Raw genomic sequence first — 26,319 nt, forward strand, 5'->3', positions numbered from 1 at the left:
GAGCTGTCCAGGGAAACTGCCCTGCAAAATTTTCCAGGCTTGCAGGCCATTGGCTGACTCCACCTTAGCTATATAAAAGGAGCCACTGCCAAATGCCTGATGACCCACCCTTTTTGAAATGATTAAAATAGTTCGAGTGGAGGGGAGGCGATGGCTTTCGCATGCGAGCCCAGGCACGGCTCACGGAGGAATGTGAAGCTCCAGAGCTCCCAACAGCCTCTTCTGTGCCATACGTTCAAAGGCATTCTGTGCAAAACTGCAAGGAATCTGGGCGAGAGGAAAAAACAAAACTCTGCTGGAAGCTGCCTGGGAAGCTGCTAGACAGAAACAAGCCCCTTCTGGGCACAGCTGTGTACATGAAAGGACGGCTGAAACAACTGCACATAGAAGGACAGAAACTCAGCTGGAACATTCAAACCCCTCTGCCTCCCGTTAGTATTGCTTTGCAGGTCTGTGTCAGGCAGGTTGTCGATATTTTAAAGAGAGGCTTATACTCCCTATTGACTAGCTGTGGCATGTCCCTTTGGATCATTCATGAGACATAATTGCACACACCTGTCTATGTATATTTACATACATGTGGGGGGGCACACATGCAAGTGCATATGTGAGATTGGTGTTGACATGTCACTTCTGTGTTTGTGCTCGTTTCTGTATGCAGATTTAAATAAAAGGAGTAAATCTAAACCCAAGAGCATGCAGATATATGGCCAGGCACTCCCACTGGAGAGCACCCAGCTCAGCTCTGCAGGCCCCTATTCATCAACGGGCTCGAGTTACTAGCTTTCTAAGCGTAGCACAGGCTCTCAGCACACGCCAGGGTACACGTGCCGAAAGCACTGCCCAAAGGGAAGATAGTGCATTCCACACTGCTGATTACTAGTGGTAATGATGAATTACATCACGCAGGTATCATGCTCATTGCTGGGCTGAAGACAGAGGAGGAGGAGCCCCTGTCCTGAGGAGCTTTCGAGTTAAATAGTAATCGAAAACGGTTCACAGGCCTGTTTATTGCCTTGGCTTTTGTTTATGGCCATAGGATCATCTGCAAGATCGCTGGGGTAGAATGTTTGAGAACAGGGGTTGAAGCATGCCCGCTACCGGCCAAGAGGCTGATGCGAAGGAGGAAGGCTTCAGATGTACATGGATGACTCCCAGCTGAGACCAGCTCACCATTGGTCCTGCTGGCTCAGCCAAAGGGAAGCAACCCCCAACAGCAACAACCCAAGTGCTTGGCCAGGAGGAGCTGGTTTTAGGCTCAGCTGGAAGAGCTGCTGCCAGACCTCGAGGGTCACAGCTGGAGTCTCACCAAGGGTCTTGGACTATCGGGACACGCTCTCAGCTTCTCTCATCACAGGAGAGGGGATCCTGCAGCTGGGGGTCAGCCCTGTATCTGGCCACAGGTTGGCAAACAAGACGGGCCCCTTACAGTGTTCCAGGCAGTTGATCTCGAACCCACTTTAGGACAGTCTTGGCTGCTACATCATGTACAAGCTGGGGACCCCGCCATCCACAAGGATATCTCCGGCAACTGTCAGCACTTCCCTGCCCCCATGCTCCCAGTCATGTGACAGACTTGCTTGTTAACAGTGCTGGACCCACACCAGGGTACTGATTTAGATTTGGGTGCCCCATCTGAAGCCCACAACACACTTTTTATGTCACAGGTTAACAATAGTGTAATTTGTTATACACTGGCGTTTCTCAGAGCATTGGCTTTTCCCCCCTGAGGATTAACCCCCCCGCCATTTCCAGTGTTTGCAGCTGATGAGCCCGTGCTCCATGCACACGCACTCAGACACACACAATTAATTTCGGCCCCAACACACTGTGGCTCTGCAGCTGTTATTCACATGAGATCCATTTCAGAGCAGAGCTGCTCTCTAGGATGCTTGGTGTGGTGGCGAACACACAGCACTGGAAGTCAGCAGAGCTTTGTTCTCTCTCTAGTCCTGCTATTAATTCACGGCGTGACTTTGGCCAAGTGACTTCTCCTCTCTGTGCCTCAGTTTTCCTGTCTGTAATAAGGGAATAACAATTCTGAACTCAAGGCGGGTTTAACTGGTAAAGCTGGGTGGAAGGCTCTCAAGAAGATAAAGGTACAGGTCTATATTTTTGGTCTGGCTGTTTTCTAGAACAGGCTAAGTGAGCTGTTCTAAACTCGCTCTGCACAGAGCTGTCACGCCCTGATGAGCTGAAATGTGATGAATGGCTGCCTGGAACACAGGTATGTCCCACTTCCTCTCAGAGGGACGTACCTGGATGGCCCAGTAGGTGGCAACCTGAGTCTTCCCCTTATGGATCTGAATGTAATTTGTTCTTTGAAGTTTCCACCTCTCACTGGATTTGACCGATTCTCTCTATAGCCCACTGTTAATTTTATAGCATTGGTGTCTTCTTTGTACAAGACAAGTGGCCGCACAAAAAAAACAATTGCAGTTGGCTCATTTGCCCCTCTTTTTGGTAGCTGAAGTAACGAGGCTAAGGACTGAGTGGACAGTGGAGAATAAATTACCCTTTCCTCCCCAGGAGAGCCTCTGGATTAAGTGGGGAGGTAAATTGGCAGGCAGTAACTGGGGGTGGAAGGGACACGGACTTCTGCAGCTGCTCGTGTCTCTGTTGCATGGAAACATGCAGTCCTGTCTCCTGGGCTGCCATCAGCGTGGTGCATTTCAATAGCAAGTTGGTCCATTATAGTATTCAATTCTCCCAGCTCTCTCCATCTTCCCAGGGCAATTGGAGGGATTATGTCAGATACCTCAGTAAAAATGAAAACTAGAGTCTTGCCATTGTAATGCTTCTGCCTTTTCTATCAAACGAAGCCCCCAGTCTCATCACGTGCTGTATTGATTAGGTTAGGTTGCTGGTGGGCTGAGACCACAGCCTATCATGCTGACCAATATTATCTCATTGTTTCCTTGTGCAGCCATTTGTTGTCTCTTGTTTCACACGTAGATCGGCAGCTCTTTGGGGCAGGAATCAGCTTTTTGTTCTGTTTGTGCAACTCTTAGTATGCTGGGGTCCCGGGCCATGCCTAGGGCTCCTAGGCACTACCATCATTTAAATAATAATTAATAAGAGTATAATTTGTCTCCCCGACACAGAGCTCGGCACCTTGACAGGCTGCCTGGGGAGATCATAGAATCATAGAATATCAGGGTTGGAAGGGACCCCTGAAGGTCATCTAGTCCAACCCCCTGCTCAAAGCAGGACCAATTCCCAGTTAAATCATCCCAGCCAGGGCTTTGTCAAGCCTGACCTTAAAAACCTCTAAGGAAGGAGATTCTACCACCTCCCTAGGTAACGCATTCCAGTATTTCACCACCCTCTTAGTGAAAAAGTTTTTCCTAATATCCAATCTAAACCTCCCCCACTGCAACTTGAGACCATTACTCCTCGTTCTGTCATCTGCTACCATTGAGAACAGTCTAGAACAGTCTAGATGTACAGTTCCGCTTTGCTGTGCACAACCCTGTCAGGCGATTTCAGAAGAGAGGTATTGCTAAAAAATTAGAAGTGGAGACGCTGCACCGTACAGGGTTGAACCTGAGGCAAAACAAGGGGCTACAATATACCCAAGGCTCCCCTTCATACAGAGTCAGCTACAAGCACAGGATAACAGGGAAGGACTGATCTGGTATCTGGGCACTGAACTCTAACTAGAGAAGCTGGAGTTTGCTCCAGTATATCTTCCGGGGGTCAGGAAAGCGGCTTTGAGGAGATGATGTGTCCCTCCACAATGTCTATTGAGTTCCACCTCTTTCCGGACTCAAGTAATGTTTGACTTCCCCACAGCTGCCTATACTCCTTTCTACCCCTACTGCTGCAGAGTGTGGCAACTCGTGCTTTCCTCCCCAGAGTGGCTGCATATAAGTAGTGCTGTGCATATTTTGTGAATTGCTTCAGGATGAAGTAGAAAGAAAAGGAGGACTTGTGGCACCTTAGAGACTAACACATTTATTTGAGCATAAGCTTTCCTGAGCTACAGCTCACTTCATCGGATGCATCCGATGAAGTGAGCTGTAGCTCACAAAAGTTTATGCTCAGATAAATTTGTTAGTCTCTAAGGTGCCACAAGGCCTCCTTTTCTTTTTGCGAAGACAGACTAACACGGCTGCTACTCTGAAACCTTTCAGGATGAAGTGTGCACCACTGGAATCAATTACTTTCTATGGCAATTAGCATAAATGACAAGGAATGAACAAAAGCAGGTAAAGAGTCAACAGTTCCATGATTAGCTCTGACATATTTTCCAATTTTCCATAGTGCAAAAGCCCCTCTTTAAACTTAAACTTTTAAACTGGAATAAAGAGCCAATGTTTACCAAAAGACAGTCAATAAGCAGAATATGTACTTAGCAGTTAAGTGTATTTTAACTAAGTTCATTTCATCTGTGGGGCTTGGCTTCCTTCCTAGGAAATCATGTTTCCATTTAACAATCTAATAGCAGAGGAAATTATGAACTCTTACTTGGAGGGAGCTTTCTTGTATGTCAGATTTCCACATTATGCAAATCTCTGTGTGGAGATTAATCTGGCTGTTGCAGGGTGGAATTGCGTCTCCACTGAAACACACTCTATTGCTTGGATTCAAAGCAACAAGCCTGATTGTCCTCTCACTGTCACCAGTGCGGCTTCATTGACTGCAGCAGAATGACACCTGTTTGATATCACTGTGCGTGGAAAGAGAAGCAGACCTAGAGGGTATGAAGTTGCTGTACTGGGTTTTATTCTTGCATCAGTCAAAGGGGCTAGGGCAGTGGTGGGCAACCTGCGGCCCATCATGGCAATCCGCTGGCGGGCCGCGAGACAGTTTATTTACATCGACCGTCTGCAGGCACGGCCACCTGCAGCTCAGAAGCCCCCCCGCCCCCCCGTTGTAAAACCCCTGTGTATGTTTGAAATGCCTTTTCCTGATTGCCCGCCTTGGTGAGTACACCTGGCAGCTCTCCCTTGTTGTGTGCAACTGTCCTACCAACGACGCCAATCCCACGCACTAACCACGCTCCTGTCTGGAGTGGACAGGAGGCGTTAGATCTCCTGGGCCTGTGGCAGAGAAGAAGCTTCTTCAGCTATGGACCAGTTGTAGAAAAGTGGACATCTCCAAAAAGCTTGCCTGGGGATGCAGGCAAAGGGGTATGACAAGGATCCACGGCAGTGCTGCATGAAAGCGAAGGAGCTGTGGTGGGCATACCAAAAGGCCAGGAAGGGCAGCAGTCGGTCTGGTGCTGAGCCACAGACCTGCCACGTTTCCAACCAATTGCATGCCATACTTGGCAGAGACCCCCACCAGTAACCTGCCGGCCACTGTGGATGCCTCCGATGAGCCCGAGACAGAGAATCCTGCCATGAACAGTGAGGAGGAGGTGTAAGAAGAGAAGGAGGAGAGACACGTGGCAGGGGTAGGTCCAGCTATGTTACCATACAGGACCTGTGCGAGACTCCACTGCAGCCTAGCCATAAGCCCGTCCCGCCAGCCAAGCATTGCTTGACCATTAACGCATGCCTCTTCCAGCTGGCTGTCTCCTTCTCCTCTATGTACATTTGGTGCCATATCTGTGCAGAACTGCAGAGTACTGCTCCTCATGAACTTTTCAAACAACACACTGGAGTTCTGATACAACGTGATGACAACATGACAAAACCTAAAAGTACTATGACATTTCTAACTTAACACACTAGCTTTTGGCATGATGCAGTGGTGCTGTGAAGATATGTTGTTGTGATGTGGTAATATGTTGGTGCAACGTGATGTGTTGGAGTGATGTATTGTGGTGTGATGTGGTGATACATTGCTGTAACATGATATGTTGGTGTGACATCCTCTCGTGATGCAACGTCACGATATTTTGGTGTAAAATCCTATCATGGGGCGACATGGTGCTAGGTTAGCATGACATCGTATGTTGGTGTGAGGTGGCGCTAGGTTGGTGCAAGGTGGTGCTAGGTTGGTGCGACGTTGCACGTGGTGTGAGCTGGCGCTAGGTTGGTGTGATGTCACACGTTGGTGCGAGGTGGTGCTGGGTTGGTGTGATGTCACACGTTGGTGCGAGGTGGTGCTAGGTTGGTGCGAGGTGGCGCTAGGTTGGTGCGATGTCGCACGTTGGTGCGAGGTGGCGCTAGGTTGTTCTGACGTGGCTCTAGGTTGGTGCGAGGTGGTGATAGGTTGGCGCGAGGTGGTGCTAGGTTGGCGTGACGTTGCACGTTGGTGCGAGGTGGTGCTAGGTTGGTGCGAGGTGGTGCTAGGTTGGCGCGATGTCGCACGTTGGTGCGAGGTGGCGCTATGATGGTGCGAGGTGGCGCTAGGTTGGCGCGATGTCGCACGTTGGTGCGAGGTGGCGCTAGGTTGTTCTGACGTGGCTCTAGGTTGGTGCGAGGTGGCGCTAGGTTGGCGCGATGTCGCACGTTGGTGTGAGGTGGCGCTAGGTTGGCGCGATGTCACACGTTGGTGCGAGGTGGCGCTAGGTTGTTCTGACGTGGCTCTAGGTTGGTGCGAGGTGGCGCTAGGTTGGCGCGATGTCGCACGTTGGTGTGAGGTGGCGCTAGGTTGGCGCGATGTCACACATTGGTGCGAGGTGGCGCTAGGTTGGCGCGATGTCACACGTTGGTGCGAGGTGGCGCTAGGTTGTTCTGACGTGGCTCTAGGTTGGTGCGAGGTGGCGCTAGGTTGGCGCGATGTCACACGTTGGTGTGAGGTGGCGCTAGGTTGGCGCGATGTCACACGTTGGTGCGAGGTGGTGCTAGGATGGTGCGAGGTGGCGCTAGGTTTGTGCGATGTCGCACGTTGGTGCGAGGTGGCGCTAGGTTGTTCTGACGTGGCGCTAGGTTGGTGCGAGGTGGCGCTAGGTTGGCGCGATGTCACACGTTGGTGCGAGGTGGCGCTAGGTTGGCGCGATGTCACACGTTGGTGCGAGGTGGCGCTAGGTTGGCGCGATGTCACACGTTGGTGCGAGGTGGCGCTAGGTTTGCGCGATGTCGCACGTTGGTGCGAGGTGGCGCTAGGTTGTTCTGACGTGGCTCTAGGTTGGTGTGAGGTGGCGCTAGGATGGTGCGAGGTGGTGCTAGGTTGGCGTGACGTCGCACGTTGGTGCGAGGTGGTGAGGCGCTCACGCCTGGCCCTGCCGCGGTGTCGCACTGGGAGCGGGGCCAGGGCTCCCCCTGCAATAGTTGAGTCCAACCCACGGAAGGGCACGACCTGCTCTGTCATGACGTCATCCTAGTGCATCAAAACACCACTGCGCTCCATGGCGACATCAGCAGGTTGTGCCGTGACGTCATCGGCTCATGCTGTGACGTCAGGTGTTGGGGCCATGGGGCCGGGCGACGCTTGCCCTCTGCCCCTCCCCCCCCCGCAGCCACGGCCCCTCCCCCCGTTCCGGGCACTTCCGGGCGGAGGGGCCCAGCCGGCCAAAGGGGAACAAGATGGCCGCCGGGCCGTCGCTAGGAGACGCCCTCACGTGATCCGGCGCTGCGGCGGGGGGGGACGACGTTCGCGTGCGCGGTGACGTCAGGGGGCCGGGGCGGCGCAGGTAAGGCTGCGGCGGCCACTGCAGGGGCCGGGGGGGCTGCAGGTAAGGGGGGGGCAGGCTGGGGGCGCCCCCTGGTGGCTGAGCCGGGGGTGGGGGTGGCTGGCGTCCCGCTCTGCAGGGCGCTTGGGGGGCGGGGTCCCCTCTAGGAGAGGCCACGGGGAGCCCCCAGTTGGGGGGGAGCTCAGCCCTCAGGCTGCCCCCCCCTTCATTTCCCGTGTGCCCTGCTGGGGGGGGTCTGCTAATTGCCCTGTGCCTGTCGCTGTCCCCTTGGCCTGGTCTCCGCCGAGCCCCTGCGTCCCTGTCCCTGAAGCGCCCGCCCCTGCACCCCAGGGTGCTGCGCGCTCGGTGCCCGGGCTGGGCATCGGCCACCTGCCCGGCGCCGCTGGTTCCGCCTCTGCCTTGCCGGGCTCCCTCTTGGGTGCGCCAGGGTGTAGCCTCCCGAACTGTGCCGGGTCGTGTGGGCGGTCGCACCGTGCTGCTGTGTCTGGTTTTCGCTTCACTTCGCTCTGAATGCATATTTTATCATCCTGGTTTGCCTAAGTGTGTGGGAAGGGATATTTTTCCACTTAAAAACGGTATATTTTGAATAAACCCAGAAGCAAACAAGCCATCCAGTCGGTTTCAAGGCTCATGGTTCGGTAGATTTCAAAATGGAAATACAGTGTGCGTGTGGATGGATTTTTAATTGCATGTGCATGTTCACACAGCATCTGGGCATAGATACAGTAATTAAAACAACACCTGTGGTCACCCAGACAGAATGTGTCATGCCAGCAGCTAAATTCCACTCAGCAATGTGAAGTCAGAAATCAGTGTGGCCAGAACTGAACTAAAGTGTCATTCGTTTCGATTCTGGTCTCAGAGGCTCAGTTAGTTTGAGCTAATAAAAATTCAGGACCACTGATAGTGCCCGCTTCTCTTGTGTGGTATTTCTTGTGTTTTAAAACCTGTGTTGAGTGAAGCACTACCCTGCTTGTGATGATAATTTGACAGCCCTCCAAATAGGCTGTAGTTTTAAGGTGGGGCAGGGTGGAAATATAGCAGCTGAATGAAGAGAAGAGCAAAAGAATGTGTTCTCTGCCTCAGCAGGGATGCACCATAGCGCAATATGCAGTGTGGTGCATTTTCTGAACTGCACTAGTGTTGTATGATGGCAGTGCTCTTCCCTTCATGGTGGAGCTCTTCCCTGCCAATTCAGGGATGCTGTCAGCTGAAAGTCGACTGCTTCCAAGATGACATTTCAGTAGGCGGCCTTTAGCTACCACGTGAGTTGGTTTGCCTCTGAGAGCATCACTCGAAGTACAAGGCTTAGAGCAGAAAGAGACAGCCCTGGAAGAGCAGAGTTCTTAGGTTGCTGAAGAAGAAAGAATTGTCTGTAGTGTGTTAACTCTCCATGGTGCTTTGCAGACCATGTGATGTGGCAGGGTTCCCCTCCCTGGTACCACGGGGTCAATGAGTAAGATCTGTCGTGATTCACCAAGGTGTTTCCTTAGAAAGTTATGAAATAGTCCTTCTTCAGAAGGTGCCGAAGAACTACTTGACCTCTCAGACATCTTATGAAAGGATCATCACTTCCTCTTGTATTATTTTTAAGTCAAAATATTTGCATGCAGCGTGTAGGGTTATTCCATGGGACTGTGTTTTATACTTTTTCTCCTCTGACTATCGGAGACAAATTGTCCTTTCACAAATGTGCCTGTACAGGGGAGAATGTGGGATTCAGACTCTGCTGTACATTCTCAGGCCTACAACCTTTTTATTTTAGGGTTAAAATTCCACTCCTGGTTTGACTGACACTTGCCTTTCATCATGGGGGAGCTTTTCCGAAGTGAGGAGATGACCCTGGCTCAGCTTTTCCTCCAGTCGGAAGCTGCATACTGTTGTGTCAGCGAGTTAGGAGAGCTTGGGAAGGTTCAGTTTCGTGATGTAAGTGGCTGCTTTCCGGTGTCAGTAAAATGCATCAGATCATTAAGATCCTGGCTGCTGTTTTATATGGTCAAGTGTCATAATTAATCTTTGCTATCTCAGTGCCCACTTGTGCCACAAGTACATATATTCCAGCTAGTTGTTACTTATCCGTAAGGAGGGTCATGCTACACAGCAATCATATCTGCTATACACTTTCCTTGCATCATTCTTTAAAAACAAACCACCACTCACCAAAAAACCCACACACAACCCTGATAAACTAGTAATCATGATCTTTCACATTTAAACATTCCTAAGGAAATGTGTGTTTCTGTTTGCAGTTGAACCCTGATGTGAATGTGTTCCAGCGTAAATTTGTTAATGAAGTCAGGAGATGTGAGGAGATGGATCGGAAACTCAGTATGTCCTTGCTTTACTTTAATGCATGCCTCTAATTCTATACTAGCTTTAAGGGAAGAAAGCAGCCTAAACTTTTGAAATAATGTGCCATAGCTAAGTGTTGTGTTAGTGGTAAGGTAACATTCGTTTCCCAGTAGGCTAGGCTACTTTTGGAAAGATTTGTTTCATGTGGAGAAGAGAACTTGTGGATCTTTTAAAGCAGCCACATGAGCTGTATTCTGATGGAGTTCTGCTACAGATAGGATGGATGGTTGTGGGGGCGGGATACGCAGCTGCCGGTCAGGTGAGGTGATGGGGAATGTGAAGGTGCAGAGAGACTGATGCTGCAGTTTCTTGCTTTTGTTTCTCATAGTGATTCTTACCCGTGAAACGTTTTCTGTCTTTAGGGTTTGTTGAGAAGGAGATTAAAAAAGCGAACATCCCAATCCTGGACACCGGTGAGAACCCAGAGGTGCCTTTCCCACGTGACATGATCGATTTAGAGGTAATAATGTTTCATTAAGGCTGAACTAGTACCTGAGTCTAGATAGCCGAAGTTGTGCTAATTAGTCTCAATAATTGAGTTCTTTGGAATTTAGTAGTAAGAATATACAGGGTCAGATCCCCAGCTGGTTTAATGAACAAAGCTCTATTGTCTTCTGTGTAGCTGCACTGATTTACACCAGCTGAGGATCCAACTCATAAACATTGTGCATAGTTTGCTGTAACTTCAGTGTATGTATGTATAAGATGCAAGTGAATACTTATTTTTAAAAACGAAGGACCAAATTTAGAGTTCATGTAAACTGGTACAACTCTAATTATTAATCTTTATATAGAGTAGCATTATAATAATCTGATGCTAATGTTTTAAGATGCATTGTGAAGAAAACAGGATGCAGGCAGCATCTAGTAATTATGGGTAACCTGAATGCCGTTAAGAAAAGATCTTGCACAGCACACTTTGAACTGTGTGATTAATTAGAGCTAAATTGCATTTATTTTTAGGTTCACTTTACATTTTTTTCCTCTTCTTTTCTTCCCCAGGCAAACTTTGAGAAAATTGAAAATGAGCTTAAAGAGATCAACACAAACCAGGAAGCTCTGAAGAGAAACTTCCTAGAGCTGACAGAATTAAAATTTATACTGCGCAAAACTCAGCAGTTTTTTGATGAGGTCAGACTATCAGGGGGGTTTAGCACTGAATCAGCTGGTGGTTTATTGTCACAAATTGCCATTTTTATTCTCAAGAGTGTTGTCTTTCATTTGCTATTTTAGATGACTGGTTTTTATACTTTTTTTTGGTTTAAGAAACTTTCTCAAATCATTTTCTGTTTTTCATGCAATGCACACACAGCCAATCATGGTTTTACATTTTCTGATTATTTATATTTACTGTGCGTGTTCCCAGTAAAAACATAGAATTAATTGTGTGGAGACAAGTGCTGAATAAATCATTGTTTCCTGGCTTCTGAAAAACCTAAGCAGGTCAATAGATGACAGCATCACTGCGAGACTAAAGCTGTTTCCCCCTCCAATATGCATTTTTCTGCTTGGTGCAAGTATGTAAGTAAACCCCAGAAATCCTCTGTTATGAGGGATGAATATAAAACTTGGATTCTGTAGGCCTGATCCAAAATCCTTTGCTGTTAATAGCAAGACTCCTGTCAGATTTAGTGAGTTTTTGATCAAGCTCTGAAATGCTCACTGGCAAGTTCAGGAGCAGAACTACCATTTAGATACCTAACAGTTGGGCTTTTTGGTTAGTGTTCATTTTGACCAGTGCTTGACAGCAGCATTGCAAGTGTTTTCTTCAGAACAATGAAATGCTGCCCTGCTGTCACCTAGGGTTCAGCAGCAAAGCAAAACTGAGACTTGCAGATAAAGTGCCCAGGTGATCTTTACAAAATGCCTTTCAGTTGTATTAAACTATATAGAAGCACCTTACAATCTCTCTTTCTCAGGAGAGGAAACTGGCCATGTACCTTCTTAGACTGGGAGGGAAATATTTTGCATAGTATGTGTTGCATTCCATACCAGCCCAGAGTTGGCTATGGAGTTCTGAAGAGCTTTGTGCCCTGCTGATTGTAAAGGCATGAAGTGTATAGTTCTGCGGAGCTGGCCTCCTGAAAACTTTATTCTCCTCTGGTGCAGGCATGGTTTTTATATGAACAAAAGAGTTACCATTAAGGTTGTCCTGCCTAGGCTCTCACATGCATCATGACTGATAACATGGGTGCTACTGGCTGTGATCAGCCAACGGGCTGGGTACTGTATGATTATCTCCTCTTCAGGTGTTGAATGTCAGTTTGCAAGTTGCTGATTCCATTAGGTGAGTCTGTTTGGACAAACAGTGACAACCTGATGATCTACTGCTTGACTGCAGTAAGTAACAAGGGTTATTTCCTGCCTGTTCTAATTGAACGTAGGAAAAAACAGAGCAAGTGCAATTAGTGTTGTATAAAATCATTACTAATGCACCTCTTTTCAGGGTACTTACACTTACAAAGTATATAGTAAATAACACCTAGCTAATGCTTTTCTTCAGGTACGGTATTAACATATTTCAATTTAATCTGATCAAAATCCATGTAATGTTGAAACAAAAACTGTGGGTCATTCTGCCCATTTTAAAGGCATTTGTAACAAGTGTTCCCATGAGGCTCACATTCTCAACCAGGCAAGATTAATATCAATATTTATCCCTCCTATCAATTGGAGTAGCAGATGTTACATAGCAGCATATAGATTATAGCAAAGCAATAACCCGTTGAGATTTGTAATACGGTCTCAGGATAAATACTCACTGAGTAACCTTCCACTGAATGTATTACATTTAGAGCTAACGACTTCCATTTTCAGTGGACGTAACTTGACGTCACATGCACATTGACTAGGTCCAGTGGTTGATATCTGCCTCTGGGAAGACTTCTTGAGACTCTTAAGATTGTGCAGTCCAGCTATTATCACTAATCACTGTTTTATTTCTTCACTGAAAATACCATCTTTGCACAGTGCCTTCAACACTTGAAGACATTTTTCATCTGTAACTAAAAGTCTGTGTATTCTCAGTTATTCATAGTAATTAGTTACACAAGAAATGGCTCAATTGAAATGACTTACTACTCAATCTTTACTGTTTTTCTAGAATGTGCAGTGGGAGAGGGAGAATGAATAGAATATTAGTCATAAAAGAACGAAATGACACGTCTCCAATGTAGCCATTTCTTGTCCATTACATAACATGCACACACACATATATGTATATATATATTGTCGATAATGATGATCCTTTTCTCAGTCTTCTTGTCTTTGCTTATGAAGAGCAGTATGAGCTGGAGAGATTTCTCTGAATCTTTTACCATAAGCATCCTAGAATATGAGCGCGTAAAGAAGACTGGAAAAGTAATGGTTAATGGCATGCAGTCCCCTGTCTCCCTTTCCTCTTAACTCCTCTCACAATCTGCTTTCTTTAGTTTGTGTTGCATCTGTCATCCCCCTCTGGGCTCTGGATTAATAAATTAGATGGTGAATTGAATCCCTTTCATTTCTTGTGAAAATGAAGGTGAAGGGGCTTGAATTGTATGTGCTACTTACACCTGTCGAGAGCATTTGCATAGCAGAACTTCTTGTTTCTTGCTGTTTCTCATTCAAGATTTGGTTTTCTTACTAATCAAGGGAAGGAAGATGGCTAAATCTCTAATTTCGGGCCTTGAAATTAAGGGACTCCTAATCTGTGTGACTGATGCTCCAAAATTGCTTTAAATGATTCTTTGGTGTCATTCCCATCATGTATAGAGTTGTATACATAGGAGGGTATAGGCTTGGGTGTTTTGTTATGCAGAATAAGATAAAATCCTCCTTTGCAGTTCTGATGCTCTGTGATACTCCATTGCAAGCTGGTGAAAATTATGATCCGAAGAGACCTTATGGGATGGCCAGTCCTCCGTCTTCATACATTGTGTCTGAACAGCTCTCACCTTCCCCAACAAACTCCCAGGAGTCTGAATAGTCCTGCTACAGTTACATTGCATAGTAACATTTGTTGTAATAACCGACCCTGCCAGAAGATGGATTTGTTACCAAGATTAACAGAACAGGGCAATTATCAAGTGATCCATCCCCGTCATTGTGCTTCTGGCAGTCAGAGGCTCAGGGACACCAAAGCATGGGGTTGCATCCCCGACTACCCTAGCTAATAGAGCTGTTTCCACATATGTGTTTAAGCAAGAAACTATCTTTCTGCCTTGACAAATACTCTGAAATATAAATTGTGTTGGCAAAAATGAGGCATGCCTCATCTAGGCTAACACGCACCTTACAAAAATCTAGCAACAGTAAATATTGTCTTACAACAAATGCAATACAAGCCCCTTTGGTAGAATTGATCTTATTTTCCATAGTTTTTTTAGATCTAGGAATTCTGCCATTTTAATTTTAAAAAGTAATTTAAAGTCATTCAGTTTGGGGCGGTGGTGTGTTGGTTTGGGGCCCTTGACTATTTTAGTTATTTTCCTCTATGAAACATTAAGGTTTCCATGCAGTTTACTTTTATTTGGATTAAATGCCTAAAATGGTGGAAAGGATTGGCTTATAAGGGAAAACATTTCTTTATCACTCTTCAGAAGTACACTAATGGTTACCTTAATTTTGTTATTTATTTTTACTGTTTGTAAACTGTAGCTAAGTATTCATGAGTGGGCAGTTGAGCTGTATCCTGTGTGGCAAAATTCTCTCCCAGAACAAGTGGCCTTTTTTGATTGGCAAGTAAAATATCTTTCTGGGGATTTTCATTATGAGAATATGTGGGCATATGGATTTTGTGCCTTCACTGGTAAACTTGCATAACATTTTTACAAGGCTGTAGTGTACACACAATTTACATCTTTAGGGCCAAATTCTGCCTTCATATCTGTGCAAGGAGCACCCATTGAAATCAGTGAGAAAGCACATGCACATCTCAGGGTAGCATTTGATCCTTTTTGGCACAGAGGAGTTCCTTAGTTTCTCCATTTCATTTTATAAACTGCAGGGGTGGAAATTTTGGGACAGAGTTCCCAGTGATGCATTGTGTTAATGCTCTGTGAGAGGATGTGGTATTAACATCCTTCCTAATTTGAATCACTAATATTTACAAGTTATGTTCCCAGGAATTTCAGCCTTTAAATTAGTCACAATAAATAGAAAGTAATTTACAGTTTTCCATTTTAATATGAGAGAGAAGGTAGGTGAGGTAATAATATATCTTGTACTGGACCAACGTGTGGTGCTGCAAGGTACAAGTTTTCAAGCTACTCAGAGCACTTTAGGTCTCGGGAAGGAAGTAGAGTGACTGAGCTAAATACAAGGTGGGACAAGCAGAAGGGGTAAAGAATGTTGGAGGTGGTCACTTGAAATGAAGCGGACAGTTGGGCGGTAGGTTGTTATGCATAAAGGGTTTGAAGTGGGCCATTAAGGGCAGTAGGAAGTGTGGTGTATTTACAGATTGTTGTAATGAGCCATAGAACTATTGTCCCTGTTGAGTCCCTGGGTTTTTGGTGTCTAGCAGACTTATGAATTTGAGTTCCCAGGCTTACCTTTGGAAGGTATTGTGCAGGTTTCCCTTGAGGAAAAGTACTGAAAGATCAGATATGGAGTGATAGCTTTGTGAAGAGTGTTCACCCACCACTGATATGGTGGTGTTGTCTTCGATCATTGTTCTGTGGGAGTTAATATGAGAGCATAGCGATTGTCTGGTTTCACCCACATAGTTGTTGTTGTTGGAGCATTAGATGCACTTGATGAGATACACTGCATGTTGTGGCAGGCATGTCTAGGACCCATGAATCTTGAAAGGTGTGTTGGGGGGGGGTATTGATCATTGTAGCAGTGGGGATACATCTGCAGGTTTTATATCTGTTACTCTGATAGTGTCTGGTGCCACTTTGAGTTGGTATGTCTTGGTTTCTGGGGAGCTTTCTTCTGACGATGAGCATGGTGAAGTTGAGGGGTTATTCAAAGGCCAGAAGGAGGAGTTTGGGAAAGAATTATTTTCAAATGTGGCCCCCTTCAGGTGTGGGTTGTAGTTGTTTGATGATACACCGCATGGGTTCCATTGTGGAATGGTAGGTGACAACTCAGGGTGTGCTGTCAGTGAGTTTCTTTTTCCTGTGTTGAAGCAGGTTCTCCTGTATTTGGGTGGCCTTTTCCATGATGACCCCAGCAAGTCAAGTCATGTGCTTGTTTTGAATTGGTGGGACTGGCATAGTTGGTGGTATTAGGTCTATGTACATCACTGCCATATAGGTATTTATCTAGGTGCTGAGTATCTTACAATGAAAAAAGGGTATTCACTCTCAAAAATGCATTCTTCAGGTCATAGACATTGTGCATTCATGGAGGGAGAGTCCGAGTCCTGGATAGACAGGACATCTAGCAGCCAGGACTCTCCGGTTTTATTACTGGCTTTGCCACTGACTTAATGTATGAACTTAGCATTGAGAGGTGAAGGGACTAGGCTAAGGTCACCCAACTTTAGAATGAAATGACACTATCTGTGCTTCTCAGTGGGATATTGTGAGGTGTAAAGATTGGTAAAGCATCCAGTTCTTGGGTGCAGCAGAAGTGCAAACTTTCCTTATGTTTTAGTCAGCTGGACCTACTACAGAAATCTTGCCTGGGCAGCATTCTTATGAACCTGGCTCGAGCGGACTGAATTTGAGAGTGAAAGAATCCTGACTGCTGTGCCACTTAAAAAGGCAATCTATGTTTGCAACACCTGTGGCCACTGGTAAATATATAGAAAATGCACAGAAACGCAGCAGTCATGTGGTACATAAATGAATATTTATCTGTACCTCTCTTCATCCATTTCCCCTAAGTTCAGAAAGTAGTGATGGAAGCATGTTGGGTCACTCTACAGCAGGGATCAGCAACCTTTGGCACGTGGCCCGTCAGGGAAATCTGCTGGCAGGCCGGGAAGATTTGTTTACCTGCAGCGTCTGCGGGTTTGGCCGATCACAGCTCCCTCTGGCTGTGGTTCGCTGTTCCAGGCCAATGGAGGCTGCGGGAAGCGGCGTCCAGCACATCCTTCGGCCCACGCCGCTTCCTGCAGCCCCCATTAGCCTGGAACAGCGAACCGCAGCCAGTGGGAGCTGTGATCTGCCAAACCTGCAGATGTTGCAGGTAAACAAACCATCCTGGCCTGCCAGCGGATTTCCCTGACCGGCCACTTGCCAAAGGTTGCTGATTCCCTGCTCTACACCATCTTCAAAAAGTTAAGAACATTCTTTGGGAACATAACTTTGGGTACAATCTAACTTCCACCCATCTGCAGAATTATATATCCCACAAGCATCTTGTTTTTCTTTTGTCTAGAAACTTTGCTGAGCCATTCTGCTTACCTCTTGTTTTTCTCCTCCCTTGTGTGACCCTTGGTCTCTGTTATTTCATCATCATCTTTTTTTTTTTTTTTTTGGTATCCTTTGGGGGTGTTTTTGTGTGTCCTTCCCACCCCCGCCCTGGAAACTGTCTCCTGGTTCCTCTTCCCTGCATGCCACTAACTAGTTTCATTAGATATTAATTGATTTGTGAATTCAGGCTGAATTGCATCATCAGCAGATGGCGGATCCAGACCTGCTGGAGGAATCCTCTTCGCTCCTGGAGCCAAGTGAGATCGGAAGAGGGGCCCCTCTACGACTTGGGTAACAGCAAGATTTATGCTTTCTATTTTGTCTGCCTTAATTGTTCACTCCCATCTGGAATCCAGAGGGCTTCAAACACAGTCCTGAGGACCTCCACACTGGGACCTTAGGCCTATCAGTGTCAATCCACAATCAACTAATAAGGGTCTCCATCCTTCCCTGCCCCCGCATCTGCTAACTTTCCAGCCCCTGCTAGCCCAGGGAGAAAGTAGCTGAAGGAGGAAGTCATTCTCTGGTGTCTTGCATACCAGCACAGAAAGCTAGAGCTAGTCTATTCCTTAAGCATTTGAGGCCTGATTTTCAAACTTACAGAAAATTCATAGCTTCCTTTAGTCAATAGGAGCATAGCGTCTTTGACAGTAAGGCCACTTATTTTTATCCCTTTTCATTAGTTGATTCCAGGTCACCTTTGAAACGGAAATGTAGAAGCCATAAGCACTTTTGTCGTACCACTTTAACTGGACCTAGGAGTTTGCACCAGTGCTCTCCTCTAAAGCAAATGCCTATGGTCTTTGAAAGCCATGTAGCCTGTTGCTGCCCTTCCTGCCTTGCACAGTCTGCCCTTCCTGCCTTGTACAGTCCTTGGTGTGGAAGTTACAGGAGCAGCGTGAAACTGACAGCAACAGGCATGGAAGTCATATGACTGAAGGGGAAACTACTGTTTGAATGCATTAAAGTGCTTTTTACTTTTTAAGTACTTAATCTGCGGACAGTAAGGCTTGCTGTCAAAGGGGATGGAGGGTATAGCCTTTGGCATGTTCCAGCTGTTTCGTGTCCGTGTCCGTGTCCCATTTTGATTATAGAACTAACCAAAACAAGTCAGCTGGATTTTGTAGCTTAAAACCTTGATTTATTAGCTAGCCTCCAGTTAACCTCTTGCAGCTCCAGGTTCTTTGTGCCTGTGCTCTACAAACACCAGAGGCAGCATCCTAATCCACAGTTTTTTCCGCCTCATGCAGATTTGTGGCCGGCGTGATCAACCGTGAGCGAATCCCTACCTTTGAGCGCATGTTGTGGCGAGTGTGTCGAGGAAACGTATTCCTGCGTCAGGCTGAAATTGAAAACCCCCTGGAGGATCCTGTGACGGTAAAATGAATTGCTTTTCATGGAGGCAAAATACTAGGAGATCCCAAATGAGTAACAAACGTACAGTCAGACTCGGGGCATGATCCTGCAATGAGCTCTGTGAGCTCTTCACCCCATTTTACCTGCATGGAGTTCATTGCAGGATCGAGTCCTGAAATAACAAAGGCATTTGTTCCTGCGAAATGGTTTCTTCCTGATACAGCCTGAGTTCAGAGTTGTTTTTCACCTGCATTGCATGTTCACTGACATTCCATGTTCTTGAAACCTGCATGACTGCACTGTCTTCACTATGGTCCTCCCTGGCCACTCCCTAGGTTAGTCATCCCCTCTTGCCTTCGGGCTAGAGTTGCAGGATCAGGCCCTTCACTTGTAACCTCTTTAGGATAGGGACTCCTTATTTTGTAAAGTGCCATGTCCATCTACAGTGCTGTGTCAGTATTACTCCTATCTGCAGCCGAGGCTGAGTACTTCTTGCCTTGTTTGGGTGGTAGTGGTGACCAGTTTGTAAGTCTCTGTATAGAATCTGTTACTCATTTGGAGTCTCTTGCACTATTTTTAAAAAAAATCTTTCCTTTTAATCTTTTAAAGATGGTCACCACATGTGAGCTTCAAGGCCTTTATAGTAGCTCTTAGTTCCATTGGCCTTCCTTACAATCTAAATGGTAAACCAGGGGAGGCAACCTATGGCACGTGTGCCAAAGGCAGCATGCGAGCTGATTTTCAGCGGCACTCACACTGCCCGGGTCCTGGCCACTGGTCCGGGGGGCTCTGCATTTTAATTTAATTTTAAACGAAGCTTCTTAAACATTTTAAAAACCTTATTGACTTTACATACAACAATCGTTCAGTTCTATATTAAAGACTTATAGAAAGAGACCTTCGAAAAAGGTTAAAATGTATTACTGCATGCAAACCCTTAAATTAGAGTGAATCAATGAAGACTCAGCACACCGAAAGGTTGCCGACCCCTGTGGTAAACATTCTGACTAGGAGGGATGCTTATTTTATTTTGTTAATGGCATACACCGATGTATAGCACCCAAACATTGGAAACTCTGCAACTCCATAGCTGCCTCAGTTAAGAATTCGCAAAAGGAGGACTGTGGGCTGCAGTGAAATAAAGATTTGAAACTTCATTCAGTTGTTACTTCCTATTTTCCCTATGAATTTGGTTGCTGTGTTGCTCTACTGATTGCTGGTAACTGAACTGAACACCAGCTGTCTGCCAGAGAGGGACTATATTCTTAATTTAAGGAAGTGTTGGACAATGAGGTTACACCTAGTGTAATTATTCTCAGAAACATTAAGCTAAATTTCCTATGTAAGGTAGAACAACATCTTATTAACAAATGCAGGAAAGGGGAGTTAGATATCTAAATCCAAACAGCTGCACAAAGAATGTGCTGTGGACCTCCCTGGAGAATTCCAGGTTTTTAGGCTCTGGGCATTCCTTTAATTAAATATACCACATACATCACCTTTATTTCCATTCATTCTTTTACTTGCTACTTTAAGCCAGAGTGGGGCTGGCTGGAAGAGATAGTGATACACACCTAACTGCAGCCAAATGTTAAGCAACAGAAACTTTTAATTTCCCCATGATTTTTCAATTTATTCTTGTACAGGTTTTATAGATCTGATAAGCAAATAGAGCATTTAGCTACAGTACGAAGAGACCACTAAACTAAGAGAAAGTTCCTTTCACTGTGAGTTTTTTGTGACAGTGATAGGGTATGTTCTTGACTCAATGTGCAGCTATAATTTCCTGTATATTCATATATGCAAGAGGAAGAATAAGGAGCTGTGTTATAATGTGCTAGAATAGCTAGTTCCTATATAGTACTTGGGTCTTACACTGCATCTGGTTTTGTCTGTTCTAGGGAGACTACGTGCACAAGTCGGTGTTTATTATTTTTTTCCAAGGTGATCAGCTAAAAAATAGAGTCAAGAAAATCTGTGAAGGGTAAGAAGAAATCGGACTTTAAAACACCTGTGGCTTGATTTTTCAGCCGTGCTTAGCACTTCTGAAAATCAGGTCGTTCATATAATATATTTGTAATGCAGCTTGAAATACAAGTTGAGTGTCTTAATATGTACTTTAACAGTTCCTTGAGCCTGTATTAATCAGAAAATCTGTGACGATGCAAAGAATAGCATAATAGAAATCCTTAGTTGACCTTGACATAGTAACACTAATAAACATCACATGGTATGTGTTACTGAAGTTTGTTGGACAACCAAATTAGCCACCCCCATTTTTAATCCTTAAAGGGGGTGAACTGCTTTTGCTGTTATAGAAAAAATGTGAAAGCAATCAAGTTATCACATGCTGAAATTAACTCATGCTTCTCATCAGAAACATGAAAGATTTCCTGCTGGTGAAGGCCAGTGCTTCTGAACGGCAGCTACGTTGGTGTAATAGTTGTCAGTCGAATGCACTGTTGATTACTAGTTAAAGGTGCTGTTGAGATTTGTTTTGTTGCCTAAGTTCTCAACATATTTTTTGACAGTTTTGTTGCCTTTTCTCTTGCTCAGAATGAATTTTACACCTGCAAAATGTACTATGTTAATGTCAAGGGCTTGACTTGGATATGGAAACCAGTGTGGTCAGATAATGATTTGGCCTTGAGCAAACTTGAGTTTTAGACATCTGACTTGGTGAATGATGGCTAGACATTTTCACCAGCAAAGCCCATAATCTTAAAACACTCCTTTACTGAGCATTATGTATCAATTTGACTTTTCGTCTTAAACCATTCAGGTTCCGTGCCTCCCTCTACCCTTGCCCAGAGACACCTCAGGAGAGGAAGGAAATGGCTTCTGGAGTCAATACCAGGATTGATGATCTTCAAATGGTAATAATGCAGAACAAATGGGGTCAATGCTGCTTTAGCCTATGGAATGCTGAGTGGCTTACATGAACTGATGGGTGGATCCCATTTGTCTGAGACTAATTGGCTAGGCTAGATGTAGGTATGGCTTGTGCTAACAGTTTCCAGTTAAACAAGGTAGAGAATCTGCTATGAGATTAAACAATTGCAAGATCAGAGAATAATTTTATTTCTCTACTTGGTTCCATTCGGCTGCCTAGTTAGGGAGGTTTAATTTTTCCAGGCGGCTGAGTGAATAACCCTCTATGTGTAAATATTGGCATTGGTATTGAAATTCACACTGGCAAGCAAGGGAGTAAGAGGAGTGTATGTCTTCAAAGCTAGAAGCCTGATGGTCTGAGGCTTTCTTCTTTAGGGTCTTTGAAGATGAAAATGGTCAAATCTGTGTTCACAGATTGATTAAAAGGCCAGTATTAGTTCATGCTGCCAGAGGTTTTCTGCCTGTCTGTGAACTTTCACAGCATGGTGCCCTGGAGGTCTGCTGTATTAAAAACTGATCTCTTGTGGTGCAGCTCTGGGTGTCAGTGAAAGCAATGAATAAACAAGTGGCTAGCAATGAGCTGAATCGGCAACCTGTGAAGCTGCCTGGTGCCAGCTCTGTCAATGCTAAATCCAGAGAAAGGGAAGCAAGATGCGTTTCAGGAAGACTGAAAGGGATTTAATGGAGAGAGAGATTTATGGAAATAAAATGTCAAGAGAGGAATCAGATGCAAAAGCTGCAACGAAAGGCATTGAATGCAGGGCACTGCTTTTACAGACGCCAACTCTGTAGCATGAAGCTGCTGAGAATAGTTGCTTAGCAATCAGAAAATGGTCAAGAATGCAGGAGCTCGTTCCAAGCTACACACGATCGCTTAGTCACATACCGCCATTTCCACTTGAACTTGAGAGGCTTTACAGTCTCTGAAACGGTCTTGGCCGGATCTGCAGGCACATTCCAGTCAGACCCCGCCAGAAAACTCTCTCTCTTTTTCCCTCTGCTCAGCCAGTTCTGAAAGCCAAATGTGAATGAATTCTGACCCTTTAAACATAAGCTCCCTGTGTCCCCTACCACCAAAGTGGAGCTCTGGCACTGCACAGTCTGCAGTCATTTCTCTGCAATTGTCAGGTAAAGCTGGGTGGAGAGAAAAATCTCCACTTGAGCATCTGGACGATTCCCTGTCTCCCTTGGAATCCTCTGCTGGGGGTGAGGGGGGGCGGGGAGGAAGATACACAACACAGCTCTAGGCTGTTTCTTTCCAAGAGTCGCTTTTGGCTAAACTAGAGTGCATGTGAGGAGACTGAAGAGCAAATTCTGAACATGGGGGTGTTGTGCTCTCAGCCCCCCACTGACTCAGGCTTGTCCGTAGGCCCTGACCACTAGCCACTCTTGTGTTGTGTCCTACTGCCCGCTACGCTTTGCAACCAAATACCTCACTGCTGTCTTGGTCCCACTTTTCCATGCAAGGTGCTGAACCAAACGGAGGACCATCGCCAGCGAGTCCTGCAGGCAGCTGCTAAAAATATCCGCGTCTGGTTCATCAAAGTGCGGAAGATGAAGGCTATCTACCATACCCTGAACCTGTGTAACATTGACGTGACCCAGAAGTGCTTGATTGCTGAAGTCTGGTGTCCTGTCGCGGACCTTGATTCCATCCAGTTTGCTCTCAGAAGAGGCACCGTGAGTATCTCCTCACTTTTGAACTGTAGCAGTTGTCACTAACACTTACCTCCCATGTAAATCTCAACAGACCAGCCTCCTTCAGCCAGCTGAACCCTGACTGATCATTGTACCTGAGGAGCCAGACTGGACTATGGAGTTTTGAAAGGCATCCCTTAAGCTGTATATAAAAATGGCAACCTTCATAGAGGATACTTTTATTTAAACTGTAAAAACTATGGTTACCAGAAAAGCACTCCCCCAGAGCTCCAGAAAATACTGTTTGTTGGAGAGATGGACTGAACAAACGTTGGCGATACTTCAGAGTTGGTTACTTGCCTGGGGCATGTAATGCCATAAAGTCAAAAATGGAGATAACTTGTCCAGAACAATATCTGCACTTATTCCTTTGATTGGGCAAGTCTGCTGATCTGCTTGCAACTCTGGTTGACGCTGCTCATTGGACAGAGGTGACTAGAGCTCTGCAAGTTGGCAAGCCCAGCCAATAAGGAGCCTACCTACCAACTGCCCTCCAGAAATACTTGGAGGGAACTTGGCAGCTGGCACAGTAGGCACGTCCCTCCTTGGAGATACAAAGTTCACCTGTGAAATACGGTTCCTTTCGTCAGATTTTTATGAAACCCACCTTCCCATAAGTTGCTGAACTACTTGCTAACCTATAGGTCTCCCTCCTGCAAAACCGTAACATGCTTTTGGGCTCTGAACTCCTTGAGGATCAGGCCCTGGATGATTGGCTCCCCTTGTTCTGAATCCTTCCCCCATACTCACACAGTCTTTCCTTGATCTGAAGTCCTTCAACCATAAAAGTAAACAAGATCTTTAATCTAGATTCCTGTATTCTCTGTGCTCATATGACTAGAGTACTTACCTCGATTCATGATAAAACAGGAACACGCAAAATCATTTTCCAATATAGACATGCTTTTCCATTGTTATCTCAGCTAGACACAGTTTTGAAGTGACGCTTTTATGCTTCTTAACAGCAGGCACTGAGCCTCAAATAATGGCTCGTCCGTCAGATCTGCCTCTTAAGCAAGTCAGATGTTGTGTAGTTGCCATGTCTGAGTGGTGAAAACTGGGACCCATGTGCTCGACTCCCAGCTGATGAGACGTGATGAGTGGCGTGTCAGGCATAGTAGCACACTTATTCTCCTACAGACCTGTCTGGCCAAGCTCCATTCTTACAGCATTTCTCTTGCTCTGCAATGCAATAACTTTTGACTGTCCATCCAATCAATTCCAAAATTTCAGGCAATGTTCTAGGCATCAGTGGAGAGAACCTTATTGGTTTTGGGGAAAATTGGAAAACCAGAAGGGGGAAATGGGGAACACACAGAGTCCCTGGCATCTGGTTAGCAGAGCCAGCAGCTGCAGCCACCTCTGTAATTGGCTATAGATCAAAGAACTAATTGATGGGTGTCATTAATAGATTCCTGCATATGCCCCCACCTCAGCCCTGCCCATCCTCCCAGTGCAGTTCCTAAATGTTAACGCCTGTGACTTATGTCCCAGACAGGAGAAATCAGAATGGGGGAGAATATTGGAGTGGGGGCACACAGGGGGCTCACAAAGGCAAGGGGAACTTTTATCCTAGGGCTGCAGTGTGTTCCTGCATTGTGCAAGTGGACCACAAACATGCAAGTTCCCTGCAGCTTTCCTGATGCCAATGGGAGGCAAACCTGCCCCTCTGTACTTTGCTTGCCTTGGGAAGGAGGAGTCTCTAACCTCAGCTTGTCTGCTTGTTTTTAAAACAGGAGCACAGCGGATCCACCGTTCCATCCATCCTGAATAGGATGCAAACCAATCAGACCCCGCCAACTTACAACAAAACCAACAAGTTCACTTCTGGCTTTCAGAATATAGTAGATGCATATGGCATTGGAACTTACCGGGAGATAAATCCAGGTAAACACGCAATCTACCTGTTCATCCCTCTGATCTAGTGACTGGGTGGCCTGGTCTCTCTCCTGATATTCAAAGCCCTTGCACAGGATTGACCCAGTTATCTGAGCGAGTGTATCCTGTGTTACCGTGAATTGTAAAACAAACATTATTGCTGGCTATTTTTGAAAATGCAGAGGCCCAGTCATCTGTACGTTAATTCCTTGGCGCGTTGCTTGCAGGTGACAGGTACTTTGCATGGGAAATCAGGATCTTAGCCCAAAGGGACTGAAGAGGAAGGCTGGGCCTGCATTTCATTGCTCACGAAATTATATCTGACTCTTTGACTTATTAGCATACACCCTGCATTACGTTTTGTTCATGTTTTAGTAGAGATCGAGAGAGTCTTGTTGAGCAAGAATGTTACACCCAGCTGTTTGGTTTAGACTTACCTAGATCAGTTGTAATAACCCCCACATAAAGTAAAATTCTTTCTCGTGCTGAAATTCCCCCCAGTACTTACTGCTTGCTTCACTTTGTTTACGGTCTCCCAAAGCTCTGCATACAGGCCAGCTGATCTTAGCTGACACTTCTGCGCTGACTGTGTTTTTTGTAGGAAGAGTGAATAGTAAGAATGTTTCGCTTTTCCTTTTCAAGTTTGATGGTTACGCTGCGCAACACACCACTTTCCCTTCGCAGCATGTTGCAAGTGGTGCTGGGTAAGTGGTGCTGGGTAGGAGGAGTGTGATCTTTCCGAAACTTTCACAGAGTCTTCTGATGATATCATCTTGATGACAAAACCAGTGCTGCAAAATCAGTGTGTACTGACTGAGTGACTGTTCTGGGAGATGCAGAATCTCCCCCATTACGCTCAAAAGTGTCTTAATGATAAACTCTTGCTGGCAAAGAGCTATTTTCTGGGCACTAAACCAAGACAGGTAGATTTCAAAGCAAGGACGACTCCCTATCAGCTGTAAAATGCATTTCCTTGAGTGGCAAATGCAGAAGCGCTCTGAGAGATCAGTCTTATCAGAAAGCTTTGATTTCAGGCTAAGTTGTCACGATGGTAGTCTGCTTGTGTCACGGAGTCCCCGGGCGATCTGGAACTGCTCCCTACGAAGCCAGGCAGGTCTCTGGGGAAGTCTCCTTTCTGTGAGCAGACTGTCTGCAGGACAATCAACTCACACAGCTTCCACCTTTCTGGGTCTGACCTCTGAGCATTCAGCATCCTGTGCCCTTCCGTGCACTTCCCACAGCCAGTCGGGCCAGGCAGGCTCCTGGGGA

At 46.0% G+C, this 26,319-nt stretch overlaps 1 protein-coding gene across 8 annotated transcripts in view; it reads left to right on the forward strand.

The window, feature by feature from the left end:
* ATP6V0A1 (ATPase H+ transporting V0 subunit a1) overlaps window positions 1–26,319 on the forward strand; it is a 192,822-nt gene that overhangs the window by 137,814 nt on the left and 28,689 nt on the right. For 3 of the 8 annotated variants that reach the window (XM_073326103.1, XM_073326095.1, XM_073326099.1), the window contains exons 1-11: window positions 7,438–7,528; window positions 9,294–9,454; window positions 9,778–9,856; window positions 10,243–10,340; window positions 10,883–11,011; window positions 17,414–17,517; window positions 18,477–18,603; window positions 20,484–20,566; window positions 21,365–21,458; window positions 22,942–23,154; window positions 24,909–25,059. In XM_073326103.1, coding sequence (XP_073182204.1) covers window positions 9,338–9,454; window positions 9,778–9,856; window positions 10,243–10,340; window positions 10,883–11,011; window positions 17,414–17,517; window positions 18,477–18,603; window positions 20,484–20,566; window positions 21,365–21,458; window positions 22,942–23,154; window positions 24,909–25,059 — 1,195 coding nt within the window. In that variant the 5' untranslated portion in view covers window positions 7,438–7,528; window positions 9,294–9,337. Of the gene's footprint in view, window positions 1–7,437; window positions 7,571–9,291; window positions 9,455–9,777; window positions 9,857–10,242; window positions 10,341–10,882; window positions 11,012–17,413; window positions 17,518–18,476; window positions 18,604–20,483; window positions 20,567–21,364; window positions 21,459–22,941; window positions 23,155–24,908; window positions 25,060–26,319 lie in introns of those variants that run through there. The other 5 variants (XM_073326100.1, XM_073326101.1, XM_073326098.1 and 2 more) reach the window with 4 other exon arrangements.

This window comes from Lepidochelys kempii, chromosome 27 (genome assembly GCF_965140265.1).
Source record: "Lepidochelys kempii isolate rLepKem1 chromosome 27, rLepKem1.hap2, whole genome shotgun sequence".
NCBI classification, from domain to species: domain Eukaryota; kingdom Metazoa; phylum Chordata; order Testudines; family Cheloniidae; genus Lepidochelys; species Lepidochelys kempii.